Below are 19,917 nucleotides of genomic sequence, written 5' to 3' on the forward strand. Positions count from 1 at the left end.
GTCGGGGGCTTTGGTTTAAATTACACGGCAGAGGGCACGGGTGCGAGATCTGGGGCGAGTACCGCCGAGGAGACAGAGAGAGAAAGAGAAAGAAAAGAAAGTTTGTACTTGGCTTCATGTCAAGGAGGTTGAGTGAGATGGCGTGATACCCGTCAGTGACATCTACACAGTAGATTTTGAAACATTTTCTGGGTTATTTTTTCACTGGAATACATGTAAGAATGTTGAAACATGCCCGTCAGCGATTCATTTTCTCTAGTACTAGCTTCGCCAACGCGGGCGTGGAAAGTGGGGGCCCCTCCCTCCGCAGCTTGGTTTAAGCTTCGCTTGCGATGCTTGGGCATGCTTGTTGCATGTGCATATACCTGTTGCAGAATTTTGTGGGCCAAACGGGACGAAAAAAAGAGATACACGAGTTGTTCATTTAACAATTGAAGGGCATGAATTTTACTGTAATAAAGGTGGAGCAAAATAGTTATTAACCGCCCCTACAATAAGTAGACGTCACCCCCATAAGCGCTACTCTTTCTATCTTACTAAGTATAGTTATTATTACTACTGGTATACCTTATACTATCTAACGCTGCGATTTACTCTTTTTTCCCCTCCTTTCTCTCTCCTCTCTTACTGCGGTCAAGGACGTAAGTTTTATATAGTAGAGACGCCAGAATGATGATCCGGCTATTCTTCGGATCATTTGATAGATGAAAATACTGCGCTTGTAGTCTAGCTCCTACGCTATACAGTATAGTTCTGTAATTTACCATAGACTGCGTTATCCCCTTGCTAGTGCTTATGCACAAGAGTTCTGCACTTGACCACAGTATCTCCTTCCCTCCTCTTTTACCTTTTTGTTGTTCTTCTTCTTTTCCTTTCTTCTTACAATAAGAGTAACAGGACGATAGTCAGAAGAAGAGAGAGGCATATTTCCCCTCTTGTTTACTTTAAAAGTGTAAGATACGAAGGATTCAGTAAAACTTACGACTAGTCGACGAGCTCTGCTCATGGGGGTGACGTTTACTTATTGCGGGTTGGTCGATAAATATTGACGGAGTAAGGTATGTAAAGATAAATTTGGCAGCACGGAGAATTGTGCATGGCGAGCAAGACCCGCTTTGCGCATTACCGGTACGAGATATTTCGGTGTGGGGGCGCTGGTGGAGGGTATATAGATAGGTTGGGCCAGGTCCCTCATTTTATTTTTTGCTCATCAGCGCCTATTATATTTTCTAATTTTTTTGTTAGGTACTAAAAAGACTAACAGTAGTCATGTTGGGCAATAGTAAGATACTCTTCCTTCGCCATCACGGCCCGCGTTGTATATAGTATAAACTTTCGTATCTAACAACATACCCCTAAAAACAGACCTTTCCACCCTCCTCGCTCTCCTCAGCGCCACTCAAGTCACTGCGGTCGCCCCAAAGTACCCAAGCAACCCGCCACCACCACCACCACCACCATCACCACCACCATCACCACCATCACCACCATCACCACCATCACCACCATCACCACCATCACCACCCGCCAACCCCATATGCAATGTAACCCAATACACGCAAATCCCCGCCGCAGTAGCCGCCTGCACGTCCATCACCCTCAACAACATCCGCGTCCCAGGCAACGGCACCATCAACCTCTCCAAGCTGCAACGCGGCAGCAAAGTCACCTTTGCCGGAACCACGTTCTGGGAGTACGCGGCAGCCAACTACCCTTTCATCATCGTCAGCGGCACCGACATTGAAATCACGGCGGAGCCCTCTGCGGTGCTCGACGGCAACGGCCCCGCCTGGTGGGACGGCATCGGCAGCAACACAGGCGGGCGCATCAAGCCCAACCACTTCATCGAAGTCACAAACGTGACGGGCTGCTCTACCATCCACGACATGTACATCAAGAACTACCCCGTGCACTGCTTTTCCATTACGAATTCAAACGACTTGGATGTGTTCAGGATTCGCCTGGATAATGCAGACGGGTATGCGCCGAATAATATATCAAACGGGTTGCCGGCTGCGCATAATAGCGACGGGTTTGACGTGTCGAGTAGTAAAGGGGTGCGGATTCGGGATAGTGTGGTGGCGAATCAGGATGATTGTGTTGCGGTAACGAGTGGAGATGGGATTATCGTGGATAACATGTGGTGCAATGGGAGTCATGGACTTTCGATTGGGTCGGTAGGCGGCAAGTCGAGTGAGTATTTATTTTTCTTCTTATCTTCTTCTTCATAAGGAGACAAGGCACCAGAGAAATTAATAACACAAGCACGTGACTGACTAAAAAACGCAGACAACATTGTCAACAACGTCTCGTTTACAAACTCGTTTGTTCTCAACGCAGAGAACGGAGCAAGGATCAAGTCAAATGCAAACACGACGGGTTCCATTTCGAATATTCTGTTCCAGAATATCACGCTGGCGAATATCACTATTTATGGCATTGATATCCAGCAGGACTATCTGAACGGTGGCCCAACGGGGAACCCGACGAATGGCGTCAAGATCCAGAATATCGTCATGCAGAATATCTCGGGTACGGCGACGGCCAAGGCACGCAACTACTATATCCTCTGCGGAGAGGGAAGTTGCAGTAACTTTACGTTTAACAATGTGCATATTTCTGGGGGTGGAGTGAACAGTTCATGCAATTTCAGGACAAAGGGGGATTTTGACTGTGATGGCAAGTTTGTTAATTAGTAGTGGGTGTTGGATGATTGGAGAAAAAAATTCTTGTTTGTTGTATACATTCGATTCTTCTTTAAATATATCTGTAAACAGTAGGGTTTTTATTAAATAGAAGAGAAAGTGAACAGGGGACTTTGACATTGTTGCATTCTGCTGAATCTCCGCTGACGAGATGATGAAGGGAAAGTAATCCAGCACGAGAAGATGTTTTCAGTTTGTGGAACTTGCACAGACATTTTGGTAAGCAAGCTTTATCAATATACTACCAACAAGGAAGCTTCTCGAGCCAAGGCGGAGCAATCTAGTTGCAGATGGCCTGTTTAGGTTCTTTAAGATAGAGTCTGTCACTCGTGGCTTACAAGACCCTAGCTATCCTTGTAATCGTGTCAGCAGCAAATATGCCTATAACAACATTTATTGCAGCGTCCGCTCCGGCCATGACATGTACCCCTTTCGAGGTTTGGGTCGGCGTAAAGCAGTCCTAGTGGGAATGGCTCGAGCCGGCTTCGGTACCAGCTCCGTGATAACTCCGTGGGCAGTCGGACAACACCAGCCCGGGCGACACGTGCCTAATGGTTTCACGGGCAGGGCTTCACGGTTAAATAACAGGCACATGTGTACTCTGCCGTGTCCGTCGCAATCGATTGAGTGCGGCGCGGACATAGGCGAGTGTGGATCGCGTCCAAGCTCCAAAGGCTATTCTGTTGATCGAAAAAATGACGTTAGCGTGTTGGAGCGAGTGCGGGTTGGCGAAAAGGGCAAGACCGGTGGGCGGAGAGGCCCCGGCTACCGTTTTTTGGGTTGGTATGGGGCTGTTGCCAGTCGAGGGCGGCTGTTCTTGCTATGCAACTGCCGCTGCGCTTGCGATTGCTGGTTACACAGACATGATTGGATGCTGGAAATAGCAGAAGTGTATTCTGACGGAACCTTGTCTATTGGCCATGGATGCCTTGCGGCATTCGTGACAGCGGTCATGTGCTGCCGGCTACGGCATAGTCGCCGCAAGTTTCTCTGCTGTCGGGTCTGATGCTTACTTGCTTTACGTACATGCTCTACCTGCTGGTTCTGGCGACTGCATGCGTGGGCACTGTAGTGTAGTCAAAGTCGCATGTTTGCTTGACAGGGCCATGTTCAGGGTCTCCCATCTCTCGTGGCAGCCAGTTGTCACTCGAGACGCTGAGTAGGGACGGCCTTGGTATGGTCACTGACTGACCTGCGCCGTTCGCGTACTGGCCAACGACGGCTTGCGGCGCACGGATGGAGAGAGATATTCTCGGGCAGTAGCGCAAAGATCTGTTTTTAGTAGAGAAAAGGGTCTGGATGCAGAACAGACACCAACGGGTACGAGGCTACAAGGGTTGGAGAATTGGAGAGACCGGGAGACCGTGGTGGGGGGGAAGAATGGGGTTTGCACGCCCACAAACGTAGCTGGAAGACGCCGTCAGAGTCGGAGTCATGCTTGGAGAAGGCGCGCCAGATCACGTGACAACGAGCACAAGCCCAGTCCCCTCCCCACGCGCGCTCTGCGCGTCTGCATCTGTCCGCGTCCACTGGCAGTCGCGCATTGTCCACTGCTCACTCCACCCACCCCCAGCGCTGGACATTAGCTCTGCAAATGGCTTCAGGTTCAAAGGTTCCGCCGTGTTGGAGCAGCCATGGACCCCAACCCGCCTTGTGGCGTAGTCCTACAGCATCGCGCTCTCTTCCCTCCGTTGATGCGCCCATATGCGTGGGCGCGATGGGCTGGGACATGCCATGACAGGACCTGCAGCTAGCGACAAAGGACCGCAACCGCGCAACCGAACAGGCCCTAAGCAACTAACCACATCCTCGACGGCAGGCAGGGTAGTACACCATCATGATTCCACTGGCCTGGCTGTCGCTGTCACTGCCACTACACCTACTAGGTCCCATCGCAGGCGCAAGACGTGCACGGAGCAGCGAAGTCGTGCCGTCAGCACCGCCCGATGCCTCCGCCACCGAGGGCTGTCTTGGTTGCTGGTCAGTCAGTCAGTGGTGGGGGGAGTGGGGGAATGCATGGCAGTCGAGCTTTTTTTGCTGTGCTGTGGGCCTGGGTGGGTAAGTAGAGGGCGTTGTGGGCGAGGACACAAAGGACCATCCGGACTTACTTACTCCTGGTACACTTGGGCGAACTCAGCAAGGACACCTCCACCCGTTCGTGCACAACGTGGCAGGACGAGCTCTCACTCGCTCGCGCGCTGGTGAGCCGGCCGGTGTGGGCAGCGGCGGCGGCGTGCCGACCGTGGGCGCGTGCAAGCAAATAGGCATCAGGGCCCTTGTGGGTGCAGTATAGGGCCCCCATGGCAGAATGGCAGCACCACGCCCGTTTGGGCAACCCATTAAGCGGCGCGTCATCCAGGTACCGCACTGCGAGCCCCTTACCATCCCGTTTTGTGACGGTCCACGGGTGCGTGCGGCCCTCAACTGCACAACCTATACGCCCTGCCACACACACCATCGCCCAGCCGTCGACGCCAGCTCTCAAGTCCATGTCCAGATACATATTTGGCCGCACCAGTGCTCTCTGCCACTCTGTCCATCGCGACGCTGCCCTTTTGCCCTCGTCTCGTCCTTGTCCTGGCCCCTTCGACCAGCCGCACCGCGTCGCGCCACATTCAAACACGCTACACTGGTATACCCTGCAGCACCCTCAGCCTTGCCCCAGCTTTGAGGCCAAAACCAGGGTGCGTGGTCTTGTCGGCATTGCGCACGAGCGCCCTAGTGAGCAACCCCCGTTTAGCTGCTTCTACAATCCTTCCATACGTCTTCTAGAAGAGTGCTGTTTCCGCCCTCCCCGCTGCAATCTTGGGCGACGTGATCCCGCCCGTATATCAACTTGTCGCACCAACAGTAGCGGATGCCTGCTCGGATACACGACTCTCCATTCCTTGGCTGCCACTCTCCCCCCAAACGCCTCGACACCTTCCCCACCCCTCATACACCTTCATTGACTGCGCTTCCACAGTCGTCGCCTGGAGTTTCGAGGCTGCGCGGGGTCCACTGGGATGTTGCAATAGCTCGCGAGGCCCATTCTCCCCCACGAGCAAGCGGCTCCACCGCAACCATGGACGACAATGTCGAAATACCAGAAGAATCCATGCGACACATCGAGGCCCTGCTCGCCAGGCATCCTCCGCATTTGATTCAGCGAATGTTTTCACAGGCCCTAGAGTCACGTATGTAATCTTGTTCCTTTGGCTGGCTCCTCCTGTCCATGCGCTCACCGAGTTCAGGCCGCAATTCAACTGCCTCATCCTTCATGTCCACCAGCACCGTCAGTTCATCCGCCACCACTTCATCAGGCTCATCATGGCGCTCCCGCCTATCAATGACGTCGACTTTTTCCTCGTCGAGCAGCAGCAGCAACAGGCGCTCTCCCATGGCCTCGTCATCTTCGTCGCGTTCCCAGCAAAAGCGACCAGAGCCACGCTCGTATCCAGTTGGATTAGACCCCACCCGCCCAGTGCCTGCTGCCCTGTCTTCGGACACGGACAGTCCGCTCGACCTCAAAATCGAGCCAAGCAGCACACCGACAGATACTCTCAGTGTCGCCTCTCCTGTCTTGTTTGCCGACGATGACAAGTCGCAAAGCCAAACGGGCGAATCCTACATGTTCTGCACCTATTGTGCTGAGCAAAAGAACCAAAAGACTTTCAAGGCCAAGTCCGATTGGAAGAAGCACGAAATGAGAATGCATGAAACGGGCGAAGATTGGCCGTGCATTGTCAACGGCTGCAACCGTATTTTCGATCGGCAAAAGGACTTTATCAAGCACCATCAGCGCTATCACACCGGCCGACCCTTGCCGTCGTTGACCGACATTGGCATCACCCTCCTCCCACGACGGGTATTCGGCTGCGGTTTTGACAAGTGCAAAGAGGTTAGCATCGGTTGGGACGAGCGATGCGACCATGTGGCAAAACATATGAAGAACGGCGCGACAATAGACCAGTGGAAGTACTCGAATGTCATTCGGAACTTGATTCGGCAAGAAGCTCTATACGACACATGGAAGGAATTGATCTCCTGTTTGGACGAAAGGCTCCGAGAGAGCCGCTCACAGATCAGCTGGTGTCCTGACAACACGCGGATCCTTCGACAAAAGCTTCAATGCTGTGATCTCCGACCAAGCCGAGAAGAGGTTCTCATCACGGCCTTGAGCCTACGTTCTGATATGCAACTAGATCCCGTCGACCAACAGCTACCCCCAGGTTTTGTCACGCCATCCAGGGACTCTGTACCAAATGTCGAAAAGTTGTCACGCGAACAGCGAATGCATGTTCTCATTGGAAACTCTGATCCGCACGTTGCACGGGCTCGCCTTGCAACTGTAAATGCGGCATTGGTCCGCGCCATCAACTCCTTATCGCACATGCCTAGTTACGATTGCGCATCTTCGCCATTTATGGAGCCACAGTCGCCTGCTCGCGACAACACAAACCACCGTATCAGCTACATGGATGTGGATCCTGGAGATTACCTTGATGTAGCGCAACCGGCTATACCCGATCTCCCACCGGCTATGACTACGGCCGCAATGCACACACCAAATACACACACCCCAATCATGGATCAGACTCAGCAAGCTCAAATGTACCCTAATGAGTACATTGATCAGGCCAAGACTGCCCCTAACCCATTAGAGGCACTGTATCCGAATTATTTCGGCGGTGCACCTCAATTCGAAGAATCACAGTATTACGACCGCCCGTCTTTTGGTCAGCTGATCACGAAACCCCTTCATAAGATTGGTAATCGACTCGGCGCATCTAGGAGTAGTTCCACTCATTCCAGGCCGTCATCGAGTATGAGCCAAACCATGCCGGACTTGAACGCAGATTATCCTGTTGCAGTAATGGGCATGCGGCACACACCCGAGCCGCAGCAACAACAACAACAGCAGCAGCAGCAGCAACCGTCTCTTCACCAAATGCAACATCTCCAACATCAACAGCATCTCATGCATCATCAGCAACAATCATTTCGCCATTTGACACCCCAAATGCATGACCAATTGCACATGTATGCGACGCAGAATTAGAAGAAGAAAAAACAAAAACAGAAAAGGACATGTTACGATATTCCTTATATACGACTCACGCCCCTACGCAATCTTTTCTTGCCTATACGCTTTTTCCCCTTTCCTTTGTGTCCAACAGCGAGCATATAGAAGAGCGAGAGAGTCTTTTTGGCTTTTGATTCTTTTTTTTCTTTTTCTTTGATACCCCCTCCACCTACCCCCACTGGTGTGCTTTTCTTTTCTTGTTTTTCGGAAGGGAAAAGCCACGCTATGAGAACTATTATAGAGACTTTTTTTCGTTTTGTGTTTATTGCATAGTCATATTAGATTGCCACCACTGTCATCGAGCTTGAAGGGCTCACCATCATCACCGTCACCGTCACCGCTGCATGCAGCTATTTTTCCTTTGTTGTCATTGCTTCGATTCCTCTAATGTATTTTAGGATTTTGGGATGAGGAGAAAAGGCTGTCTTCGGACTATGCGAGGCGACGTTGTTTCTCTTTTTTTTTGGGTATGTCTTGCGTTCATCGTGGAAGACATACACACTTGGAATGACTTGAAGAAAGAGAGAGAAAAAGTTGAACGCCTTGTATTTATTTCGGCCTTTTGGCTATCTAAGCAACAAATCGAATAACCATACATCCCACTCTTTTACAACTTTGCGCCTTGTTTGAATTGCTAGTGGAGTTGAAGAAATAGCATGGGGGAATTATGAAGTCAGGCAAATTCGGCCGTCCTACTACTAGCGCTTGTCAAACTTATTACGTCTTCACCTTGCTTAACTATCCTAACAAAGTCTGCTCACTCCAAAAGCCTTTCGCTCACAACAATCGCACAGTTTTCCTCTTTTCCCCCCTCTAAAACCTGCTCACGAGAACTTACTTGCCCTTGGCACCAGAAACCCAAGAGAAAAAAATATATTTAGTTACGTGAAACTTCTTGCTCCTTAAACTTCCAGCACTGAACCTTTTTTTCTTTATCATAACATCCATCCCCATAAACATACACACAGTAAAAAGACCAAAAAAAAACGACTGTAACTACCGCTTCCCTGTTTTGCCTAGTCCCAATGGGGGCGAAAAAGACGGCGTAAAGCACGCATACGATACTCGGTCGACAAGTAAATTTCCTCTTCCCCCGCATACAAACAACAGACTCATTGATAAAAAAAAAACCCCCTTGCGAATCCCCATCCACCACCTCTCCATCCTCCAACCCACCCATGTTTTTTTCCATGTTCCTACAGCCAACAACCGTACGCTTACGGTCTTTCCCTACTCTCGATAACGTCCAAGACCGGTATTTGAAAAGGAGTGCTATCGAAGTTTTGTCTTTTACTGTGTTTTTTAGATTCCTTGTCCCTCCTCATTCTCCTAGCTGCGTGGAGGTTTTAGAGAGCAGAAAATAAAACGTCTCTGTGAATCTGTACATTTGTGAATGAAACCTAGTTTGCGTGTTTAAGGGGGGGGGAGGTTGTCAGTATGAGTAGTAAGAGAGAGTGGAGGGTCCTTCGTGAGGGCTTAGGGAGGAGACGAAGTTGTAAGTAAGATTTTGTATGGATTTTCGCATCCAAGGCTTCTTTGCAATAGAAGACGCTTGGTGTATTGAGATTATAGTCAGAGCTTTCCCGTATCGCTAGGAATCTATTGGGTTGATAGACTTAGCCCTCTTAAATAGTTTCTAGAAAGCGTCCCCTCTGTACTGTATGCTCTTGTGTTGCTTTCCTTGGTGGGGTGTCCACTGCTCAGTGGGAGACTAGGCCATGGGGTCGCCTTCCTACAGGGATTGTTAACTTCTGACGTGTATGTCGGTTGGGATTCATCCTTCTTTCCCTTGTTGGAACGAGAATCGTTTTTGTGACATGTAGTTAAGGTAAGGCAGCATTTCCCATGGGATTCAGGTAGTTGAGATACGGGTGTGTGTGTTGCAGGAGATTAGATGGCTTATACACTTTATCTCAGTATATTTGTATTATATGGTAAAGTTCATATGCCGAGGTGCGTATAATGCTATTGTTTTGAATCCTGAAAAATGGCGGTTTCAAGCTTGATCTTTTGCTTTTGTTATGTGAAAAGGTGCAGGGTGTAGATGCGCGTGTGATGTAAATTAACCAGACGTGTTGATACGAGAGGAAGAGAAGTAGATCGTATGTATGGAGCGTAGGCCGGTCGATGTTGTGCTAAAAAGGCAGTATAAGGCCGGGTGAGGAAAAATGTCGTTGTTCCAGGCAGTGCAATGGTGGACATGTAGTGACTTTACCCTTTTGTTGGTCCTTGCGCAAAACTGTTCTCTGATATGATAGCTTGTAAGTGACTCATCTAGAGAGCGTGGCAAGTCTACAGTTGTAGTAGGTTAGAGGGCACCGTGGCGTCTGGTTTTCGTATCAACCACGCAAGGGAAAACTAAGTCTGATACTACACTAGCATGGCACGGAAGAGCCTTGTTTGAATGCCCAACTCACCAGAGAAGAAAAGGTAGGAATCTACAGTCGCACGTAGACCAAGAGTGGATCATGGATACCAAGAGTGGCGTCATAAGGGCTCGGCAGCCTGGGCAGAAGACGTGCAGCGGAGATCCCGCGAGTCTCGAATTTGTGCATATGCAGCTTCTGTAGGCGAGAACGGGGCAGAAAGAGATATTGTTGGTAGTCAATTGTCATCGTCATCATTAAAAACTAGTATTTTTTTCACCAAGTTCTCGGGATACTAGGGACGAGTTGGCAAGTGGCTCTAGTGGCAAGCTGACCGGGGTGCACGATAGGAACTTGAGAATTCCTAGGTTGACGAGCAGAAAGTCGTAGAAATGCGCACAATTGCACATATTGGTCCAGTAGAGTAAGACTTTAGGGTCGCTTCTCGACATGTAAAGTTTGCCGAGTATTAGAATACCAAGGCTATAGGTATACAGCGGTGCTTGCTGGGGTTGGCACATGGCGGGTTTCAAAGAACTAAGTGACGACAAATAGGCTGCAAGATGCTTCATTCTGGGCTGTCTGATGCAGAGTACTTGGCGTATATTGGACCGAAGCACATGGGCTGATGTCTGTGGTAGGAGACGCGCCTGTCCAGACATGCACTATGATATACATGTGGTGTGGGTGGGTCTGAAAATGGCAACGTCTCCTGTAGATTAGACTGATGTCTAGGGAAGCGACACAGCTTGTTTTAGAGACAAGGCATGTCGTGGTACATAAGGTAAGTTCGCTCAAGACTGCCACGGCGGAGCTGGATTGCTTAACGGATATACGGCAAGGCAGAACAACGAGTTTCTGCTGTGGCGTCGAATGGCAGCATCAAGTACTGTCTTCTTCTCGTGAATTGTAAGCTTGTAGATTGAGCGCATGCTTCAAGGGAGCACTCTGATTGGTGGGCGGACAGGAGTCGAGGAGTCGAGGAGTAGAGGGAGAGACTTGGCGGTAGCAGAAATTTCGAAGGCGGACTGGTAAATTTCCTGGGCAAACTTGGCGGAATCCATGGCAAACTGCCCCGAGCGCAACGTGGAGGACAACGTGCTAATATCCCCAACTCTTGTTCGTTCACACAATTCCTAGCCCCCCACTGCCATGATCTGGCTCCACTATACGCGACCCTGATGCGGAAGTGAGTCGCGTGCTCCCGCCCAGCTTCTTTACATTTGGCTGGTCTACTACTAGTCCACACACGCCAAGGGCATGCCATTTTGCCATCGTTCACAGCCCGCAATCCTGTTAGAGACCCAGAAAAAATGCATCCTGTTGGGCAATAGGCCATGGCCAGGTCTAAACAGCATGATGCCGTGGCTGGAACGATCCACTTTGCCTCGCCGTCTGATACCCACCTACCGCGGCCTTTTCATTCACATCGAGGCATCCTGGCATGGGTTTGATGCAGTTGGGTTCCCACTCACCCCATAGCAAGATTATTTATATAAGATCCGTTGCACACAATATACCCAAAGATTCCTCATTCCGATCAACTCCTCTTGTTCCAGTTCCAAAGGCGCAACAGCTCGCCGTCCTTGCCCAATCATGGCTCCCGCCTTGAAGAAGTACGACTGGATCCTTGCCATCACTACCATTGCCTTTGTCTTCTCGTCAGCCTCCAACGGTGCCAACGATGTCGCCAACTCGTACGCCACCTCGGTCGCTGCCCGCACCCTGAAGATGTGGCAGGCCGGTATTCTCGCCTCCTTCACCGAGTTCTTCGGTGCCGTCGCACTCGGTGCACGTGTCACGGGTACCATCAAGGGAGGTATCTTTGACCTTGAAACCTTCGAGCCTGCGCCCGCCACACTCATGTTGGCCATGGGATGCGCCGAAGTTGGTTCTGCTGCCTTCCTCACCTTCGCCACCGTGATGGGTATGCCTGTCTCCACTACGCAAACCGTCGTCGGTGCCCTTGCTGGTGCTGGTATTGCTGCTCAGTCGCCTCTTAGCTGGGGCTGGAAGAAGGGCTCCATCTCCCAAATCGCTGCCTCGTGGGTCATTGCGCCATTCATCTCCGCCGCCTTCGCTGCCGCCCTGTTCTTGACTGTCAAGTTTGGTGTGCTCCAGAGAAAGGACCCTCTCAAGTGGGGCCTCCGCCTGATCCCATTCTACCTTGCTTTTACTGCTGCTATCCTCGCTCTGTTCATCATTGACGAGATTCCAAACGGCAAGAGCCTCGAGGAAATGGGCCCCGGCATGGCCTGTGGTATCATCCTTGGTGTCTTCGCCGGTGTCCTCGCCATTGGGTACATCTTCTTCGTTCCCTACTTCCATCGCCGTCTTGTCAAGGGCGACGCTAGAATGAGGATCTGGCACATCCCCCTTGGTCCTCTTCTTTACCGCGAGAACCCTCCTATCTACTTCCCCGGCAAGGGAGACCAGGTTGTTACCGACTACTATGCCAAGTCAGCTCCCGCAGACAGCCTGGCTATCCAAGACAAGCTGAAGGGTGAAAAGGAAACTGATCGTCCTGCTTCTACAGATAACCAGACTGCTGCTAATGGTGACAACATTGACGTTGAGCGTGCTGGCCGTGGTCTTTCCAACCCCCTTCCCCCTAGCGAAGGTCCTGTCGTCCACCTTGTCCCCGCCACACCCGAGCCAGAGGAGCGCTGGTTGGAACCTGTCAAACACCTACCTTTCTACTCGCCCAAGAAGATCGTCAACTGGACCAAGTTCATTCTTCTCCAGGGTGTAACTCGCGACGTCGTTTCCCAGAAGGGTAAGCTCCATTGCCTTTCCTTACCACTCGACCATGTCTAACAACTACATTCAGATCTCGGTGCCATCCACGCCCGCGCAATTGTCTACGACAACCGCGTTGAGCATCTCTGGACCTACGCCCAAGTTGCCTCCGCCATGATGATGTCCATTGCCCACGGTTCCAACGATGGTAAGTTAACAACCTATCCCAGTCTCCCACACTCATCAACACCTGCTAACTCACACCCTCACAGTCGCCAACGCAGTCGGTCCTTGGGTAGGCTCCTACAACACCTACACCACCGGCGTTGTCACCAAGGAAGCCGACACCCCCATCTGGATCCTCATCGTCGCCGGTCTGCTCCTCGGCCTCGGCTTCTGGTTCTATGGCTACCACATCGTGCGCGCCCTCGGCAACAAGATCACTCAAGTCTCACCTACCCGTGGTTTCTCCATGGAACTCGGCGCCGCTATTGCCGTCCTCCTGGCTTCTCGTCTCGCTCTTCCTGTGTCTACCACGCAGTGTCTGACCGGTGCTACCATCGGTGTTGCCTTGTGCAACTTTGATCTGAAGGCTGTCAACTGGAAGCAAGTTGGTTTCATCTTCTCCGGATGGATCATCACCTTGCCTTCTGCGGGTCTGATTTCTGGTCTGCTAATGGTTATGGCGTTGAACACGCCGCACTTTTAACCGTGTTTGCATTTCTTTTTCCTTCTTTTTCCATAGACTTTTCATCTTTTTTTGTTCTTCCTTTCCTCTCGTCCCGTATAGAATCAGGATTCTTTAGCGAGGGCGACATGGAACAAACAAATGGTCTGTAAGGTGTCAAGACACGCCGTTATGATTTCAATCGGGTATCAAATACGAATAGACTTGTAATGACCAACATCAAATCTTCAAATTCACTTCAGACCCCCTTTGAGTCAATACTATGACTTGTATTTTCATTTACGAAACGAGATATTTATACATGAGAATGACTCCTGAGCCAGAAAACGAATAGAGAAGCCAGAGCGGTGTAGATCCAACAACGACGCGTAGATACAACAGCCGAAAGTCAAACATATATGTATAGAAAAAGAATAAAGCAAAGAAGAAGATTTACAAAAAAAGATACGAATAGCAAAAGACCACTCCCTCGTCCTCTAAGCAACAACCTCCCCCAAAACACCAACAACATAACAAACAGCCGCAGCCCAAATCGCCGTCTTGACAACACCCGCACCGCGTCCCTTCTTCTTCATATTCTCCGCCGTTGAGCCCTTCGCACTCTCCTCCCCATTAGCACCTGACCCCAGCACCACCCGCTCCGCCGCCCGCCTCCGCTCCTCAAACTCCTTCTCTAGCTGCTCGCGATTCTCCTCAGGTCCTACATATCCCGTTGGGGAAAGACGGGTAGTACCATCAATTGGATTTACAGTTCCCACGCGCTGGACGTCAGCTTCATCTGGGATGGCGTTTTCTGCGGCGTCGCTGTGCTCGGATGTGTGTAGCAGGGGTTTGGGGGCTGGGGCGAGTGTGTTGCGCAAGATGAGCATGTCTGGTTTCGCGGTTACGATTTCCCAGTCTGGGGTTATGTGGGGGATGAATTTCGAAGGAGAGGACAGGGTTGCGAGGGCGGTGTGAAGGGGGATTGTGGGGGAGGGGTCGCGGGGTGGGGGCGAGGTGGAGGTTGTGTGGGTGAGGGTGTTGGTTTCGGCATTGTGAATTAGGATGGTGTAGTGGGTTGGGAGGTCAGCGGGTGGGACAGGAGATGAGGACACTGTTGCAGAGGTCTCAGTGGCGGGTTCTGGGGATGCTTGCGTGAGTTGAGGGGTTGGAGTAGAGGTTTCGGCTGAGGCCTCAACTTGTACGCTGGTAGCCTCGTTCTCTGCAGTTTGTGAAGTGGTGACTTCAGACTCAAGTGCCTGAGCAGCACTAGCCCCTTCAGGAGTCTCCTCACTGGTCGTAGGATCGTCTTTCAACATCTCAAACTTCTCAACAGCATTCTCTTGGTCATGCTTTACTTCATCAGCAGTGTTCAGCTGCTTGTGTTCAGCAGTGATTGGCCCATAAGTATCTTCGTACGCCTTCTGCACTTCAGCAACCAGCTCAACATCGTTGTACTTCTGGTCCACTTCCTCGGGTTTGGATGCTTCGATTCTTGAAGGCAATTCACTGCCCAAACTCTCCAGCACCGATCCGAAGGGCCTGTAGAGGCTGTGATCAAGCGGGCTACGCTCCTCAAATGACTTCTTCTCCATGGCCTTTGGCTCACGCACATACCCATCATCTGACAGCCCGCGCATTGCCGACTTTTGTGCATCAACCTCGTTGGCAAGGTGTTCCTCAGCCGCTATTCTAGCACGAAGTTGGGCTTTGTCGATCTTGTTCATACTGGGAGACAACTCATGAGACACTTGCCCATGCTCACTTGACGTATTCAGGATGGTTTGGCCCATGAATTCGGCCTTCTCCATAGTCTGTGGTACTACCCCGTATACCAACATAGCACGGTCCACCAATCGAGACAGGGCCATTTGGGTATCTCTCAGCGTCAGTAAGCTGTTAGCCACAGCCTTGTAGTTTACTAGCATGCTTCGGTCGATTTCCGGGTCCTCGAGACGAGCTTGCAGACTCCATATCAAATATCGTGTAAGATGAGCGTTTTTCTGGATGATCTTCGCTGACAAGCCGAGCCGTTGCTTGAAAGCCAAGGGGGGATTCTTGGCAGCTTCGGATTTGCTGATCTCTTCCAAAGCCGCGTAAGCTTTATTCAGATCATTATCCGTATCCTGATACTTTAAACGCAGGGACTGTATCGCTCGGACCTTCTTGGGCGTCAACGAGTGCATCTTGCCGCTACCTGAGCGTTGTCGCAAAGCATGAATTGCAGAGTCCAAGACGTCTTCGTCGGCTTTCATGCGCTTTAACAGTGCTTTGGACGCAGGAATATCTGTCTCTAGATCCTCAATGACTTGTCTCATGGTTGAGCGTCCCTTGCGAATACGCTCGAGCACCTTGTCGAAGAACAAGCGAGTCTTTTTTGCATCTGCTTCTTCTGTCGGATCTTGCCAGAAATAGCTGGAGAATATGGCACCGCCCTGCTCGAGCCACGATCTCATGCGCTCAATACTCGACTCCATTTGGGCCTCGTTTGCAAGCGTCGATGTCTGATCAGTTTTTGCAGTCGGCTGAGGTTCATCGATTTCCTTTGGCTCTTCTGGCATCTGCATCTTACGCTCTGTGCGACGGATAAATTGATCATTGAGGATCTTGGACTCAATCATCGGGTCCACTTCGTTTGTCTCGGCGTGTGCTTCAGCAAAAGACTTTTCTAGGTTTTCTCGCTCTGTTTTCCTTTGTTCGTCGCTCGGGATTTTACTCTTTTTCGTACCCATGGACGCGCGGATCTCAGCTGCACTCAAGAAGTCAATATCATCTTCAGGCAGTTGACTGAGTGTCTCTGATGTTGACCTAGTGGGTTTAGCGTGGTCTTTTGTTGAATACGTGTATTCGTTGAGCGAAGGCTCTTGTTCTTGGTGCACATCTGTGACAAGTACAGCTTGCTTCACTTGTGGCGCTGTAGAGTGCTCATCTATCGTTGCAGTCGGCGGCATAGTTTCAGTTTCTTTGACGACTGGCAGGATACTCGAAGGTTCATTGTTTACGTCTTTCTTCATCACATCGTCTCGCAATAGACGTCTCTGTAGCGCGGTTTCCTTCCAAGTAGAAAACTTCGGAGTGTCGACATTTGGATTATCTTGTGAAGGCTTTTCCGTAAGAAACCCATCCATGAAAGCCCCTTGGGGTGTTGTAGGCTTGCTCATTTTCTCAATCTTGCCTATGGCATCCGAATTTGACTTTTCTATGTAATCGCTGAAGGACTGTGTGCTCTTCGGTGGTGTCGGAGGCGATGACTCGAAAGTGTTAGATGCATTTGGTGAGGGAGTGGAAGACTGGGGCTTGGAACTGGATTGGGTTCTTGCTTTTATACTTTCTCCAATGACTGTAACGTGAAGATGCTCATTCGGCCTTCTCAGGTCCGAAGGTGAGACAATAGCACGGGCATCGTCGCCGCCGATTCGTGCGGCCCTGAAGGAAGGCTGCGGGAAATGGGATTCCCTCTCTTTGGAGATACCTGACCCGTCGTGTTCCATGTCTTCTTTTTTCGCACTTCTCTTTGAGGAGTTCATGTCTTTGTCGCTTTTTGGTTGTGGCATGGCATCTCCATAGTCGTTCATCTCCCTCAGCATCCATTTGGGAAACGAGTTGCTAATCCACTCCCAATCTTTTAATCCCTTCCCACTCAGCATACTATTGCTCGCACCAAAGAGAGCCTGATATGGGTCTTCCATCAGCTTCTTTCGCCACCGCTGGTAGTGTTGTAATTGTGCCCACTCGAGATTGGACATGCCCGATGGGCGATTGGTGCCCTTGTCATCTCCATGTTGGGCATTCTGCGATGGTGTACGAGAAAAGCCTCGGGTACGAAGAGCAGTCTCGTGGGAGCGGAGTAGACGTTGCGCGTAGCGCTGAACAGGGGAGATGGTCGAGTCGCGACGCCACCAAGTCATTGTCGAATAAAAGGGTGAATTTGGCGACGACTAAGATGGATAGTATTGTAGGCTGATTACTGTAGTTTTACATGTTAGCTTACATAGCTGCATACTGGAAGTATAGTTACCGTTGTATTAATCCAAGCTTCACTGCAAGGCACCAGCGGCTCCTCGGAGCAGGGCTGATACAGCGGCCAATGGTTACATGGACTGACGAATTAATCGAATGGAGCGAAATGAAGATGGTTATTCTAAACGATGGAGTCTACTTCAGAATCGATAGAGGCACGATATGAGAGAAAAGACTCGAAGAAGAGTAGAGAATCAGGCGACGTGCTTTCAGGGAGCAGCGGCGTCGCCGTATCCCCGCGTAAGCCCCGGGCGGCCGCTTATCATAGTTCGCGGGGTACGTTGGCTTGTGCGTGACCGTGCTTGGTCGCGTCATTATTATTTACCGATATTGCCTATTCTGTTGTTATACATCCACCCAGATATTCCATCTATTGTTGTGCAGATACTCGCAGTCAAGCCGTTGATTGCATTCGTGGACCTTCAGGGGCTGATGATGAGGTTGGACGTGCAGTCGCGTCGCGCCTTCCCCGCAGCTTCGATAAGGCGATAAGGCAACGACGCTAGCGAGGCCCGTTAGTGGCGACTTCTCCAGTTGAGTTATGGAGATTTCCTTTTGAATAAGACAAAATTCCAAGAAAATTTCACCAAGAAGTCTACACGTAAGCGGTGTATTTGTTGGTTCTTAGGGCGAGGCTTAGGTGGTGTCTAATGCATTAGGTACAGGAACTAGTTGCGTAACCCTAACCATCTACAAGTGACATGAACAAGGACGCCTTCCCAATGCCAAATCATTACTTTTCACACATGCACAACCAACTCTAGCAAAAGCTACACGAACCTTACACTCTAGAAATGACTTCACCACCTCAATCCGCCTGGTTCTCCAATAATCTCCTCTCTTCATCCTCAACCTGCTTCCCCTTGACCTCTCCCTTGCTCGCCTGCTTCTGCAAACTAACTGCAACCGCCGCCGCGATGATAAGCGCCGCGCCCACCAGACTCTCCACAGGCGGCGTAGTGCCCCAGATAAGTCTCTCCACAATGAGGGCGAATACTAGTTGCACATATGTCAAATTCGTAGCTCGGCCGCCCTTTTCCCTCTGCAAACCCTCGGTAAGCAAAAACTGTAGCAAAAATCCAAACACGCCGATGATGGCGATGAAGCCCCATTGCAGGATGGTAGTAGGAAAGACGAAATGCAAATCTGGGTGCACCATGATAATGATGAATGAAGCCAGCGTTGCAATGACGGAAAAGTAGTTGACCGACACAAGAGAATGCGCGCGTTTTCCTATGACACGAATCGTAGCATAGGCTGTGCTAGCTCCTAGTGTACCGAATATGGCGATCAGGATGGCAAGAGCGCGCTGTTCGGGACTGACCGAGGGGACTGGGACTTTTGGGTCATCGGAAGAAGGGCGGTGAGTCTGCGGGAATAGCCAGGGCGGACGAGCCACGAAGAGGACTCCAGTGAAGGCGATAAGGCTGCATAGCGCTTCCTTCCATGTAAAGGGCTCGCGGAGCCAGAGGAAACAAACTATAGCTGTCGTGGTAGGAACGATGAAAGTTATTACGGTGGCATCGGCGATTTCCAGCCAGGATAGAGAGTCTGAAGAAGCAGTCAGTTGTTTAATCTTTCTTATTTCTCTTTTTCTTTTTATATTTTCATGTTCGTTCTGCTAAGAATAGCTGGCTGGAGAGGTCTAGTAAGGGTGCGATATCGACTTACAATATAATCCAAACAAGCCGAAGAAACCTGCTGCACCACGTAGCACCAAGAGCCATCGGATGCCTCTCTGTCCAAAAGGAAAGTCAGGTACGCCCTTGTACCAAGAGTATATCGAGCAAATGATACTCGTACACAGCATGCGGATGAAGATGATTTGCAGCGCATGAAACTTTATACTAGGGTCGTTTGCCAGCAGCTTTGCCGCAATATTCATCTGCATTATGGCCGGTTAATCAAGGCATGGTCCAAGACCGAAGATGAGGATATGGAACTTACGACGGATCCGCATGTTTGAGCAAGAAAGACCAGAAAAAGACCAAAGTTTCTGTCGTAGAAGCTTTTGAATCCCGACCCTACTCTTTCTAATAATGGTGCATCTTGCCGTTCGGAGCTCGCGCCTTCATCAGCGTGAGTTGATACAGGCGCTGGTAATGTGTCCGGAGCAAAGCGCACCTGAGCACGTCCGGTCGCTGGAGGCACGTCTTGTATCGTGCCGTACGACATTATTTGTTAGATATCGTCCAAGTACGGCGAGACAATATCACGCGAAGCTGGAGTGCAAAACTGCCTTTGAAGAGAGCTGATGCTTTGAACGGAGCGAAAAGTTACTGGCCGCGTGACCCACAAGTGGGTCGGGCCTCTTACTAGTCCGTCCAACTACTTGGATGAAAACTACACCTGCCA

General features: G+C 50.6%; 5 protein-coding genes across 5 annotated transcripts; 3 read left to right on the forward strand and 2 right to left on the reverse strand.

Moving 5' to 3' along the window:
* Positions 1-835: 835 nt before the first annotated feature.
* Positions 836-2,696, forward strand: PSV08DRAFT_403755 (glycoside hydrolase; the record flags this gene model as incomplete). The annotated part of the gene is made up of 4 exons (XM_014220677.2): positions 836-1,058; positions 1,246-1,282; positions 1,366-2,193; positions 2,290-2,696. The coding sequence occupies exons 2-4, from the start codon at positions 1,270-1,272 to the stop codon at positions 2,694-2,696; spliced, it is 1,248 nt and encodes a 415-aa protein (XP_014076152.1). The 5' UTR covers positions 836-1,058; positions 1,246-1,269.
* Positions 2,697-5,769: 3,073 nt separating this feature from the next.
* On the forward strand, positions 5,770-7,941 carry PSV08DRAFT_378445 (uncharacterized protein; the record flags this gene model as incomplete). Its single annotated transcript, XM_066093351.1, has 2 exons — positions 5,770-5,881; positions 5,939-7,941. 2 exons carry the CDS (start codon positions 5,770-5,772, stop codon positions 7,744-7,746), a joined length of 1,920 nt encoding a protein of 639 aa, XP_065948681.1. The 3' UTR covers positions 7,747-7,941.
* A 3,791-nt stretch (positions 7,942-11,732) lies between these two features.
* PSV08DRAFT_378447 (phosphate transporter) lies at positions 11,733-13,584 on the forward strand (the record flags this gene model as incomplete). The annotated part of the gene is made up of 3 exons (XM_014220680.1): positions 11,733-12,912; positions 12,967-13,083; positions 13,148-13,584. 3 exons carry the CDS (start codon positions 11,733-11,735, stop codon positions 13,582-13,584), a joined length of 1,734 nt encoding a protein of 577 aa, XP_014076155.1.
* Positions 13,585-13,812: 228 nt separating this feature from the next.
* Positions 13,813-17,767, reverse strand: PSV08DRAFT_403757 (uncharacterized protein). The gene is made up of 2 exons (XM_014220681.2): positions 17,561-17,767; positions 13,813-17,509 (listed from the first exon to the last, which is right to left on the reverse strand). Exon 2 carries the CDS (start codon positions 17,448-17,450, stop codon positions 14,040-14,042), a length of 3,411 nt encoding a protein of 1,136 aa, XP_014076156.1. The 5' UTR covers positions 17,451-17,509; positions 17,561-17,767; the 3' UTR covers positions 13,813-14,039.
* A 535-nt stretch (positions 17,768-18,302) lies between these two features.
* Positions 18,303-19,790, reverse strand: PSV08DRAFT_378460 (uncharacterized protein). Its single transcript, XM_014220683.2, has 3 exons — positions 19,510-19,790; positions 19,234-19,447; positions 18,303-19,113 (listed from the first exon to the last, which is right to left on the reverse strand). The coding sequence occupies exons 1-3, from the start codon at positions 19,735-19,737 to the stop codon at positions 18,371-18,373; spliced, it is 1,185 nt and encodes a 394-aa protein (XP_014076158.1). The 5' UTR covers positions 19,738-19,790; the 3' UTR covers positions 18,303-18,370.
* Between the last annotated feature and the right edge of the window lie 127 nt (positions 19,791-19,917).

Source organism: Bipolaris maydis (genome assembly GCF_028858645.1).
Source record: "Bipolaris maydis strain C4 unplaced genomic scaffold PSV08scaffold_11, whole genome shotgun sequence".
NCBI classification, from domain to species: domain Eukaryota; kingdom Fungi; phylum Ascomycota; class Dothideomycetes; order Pleosporales; family Pleosporaceae; genus Bipolaris; species Bipolaris maydis.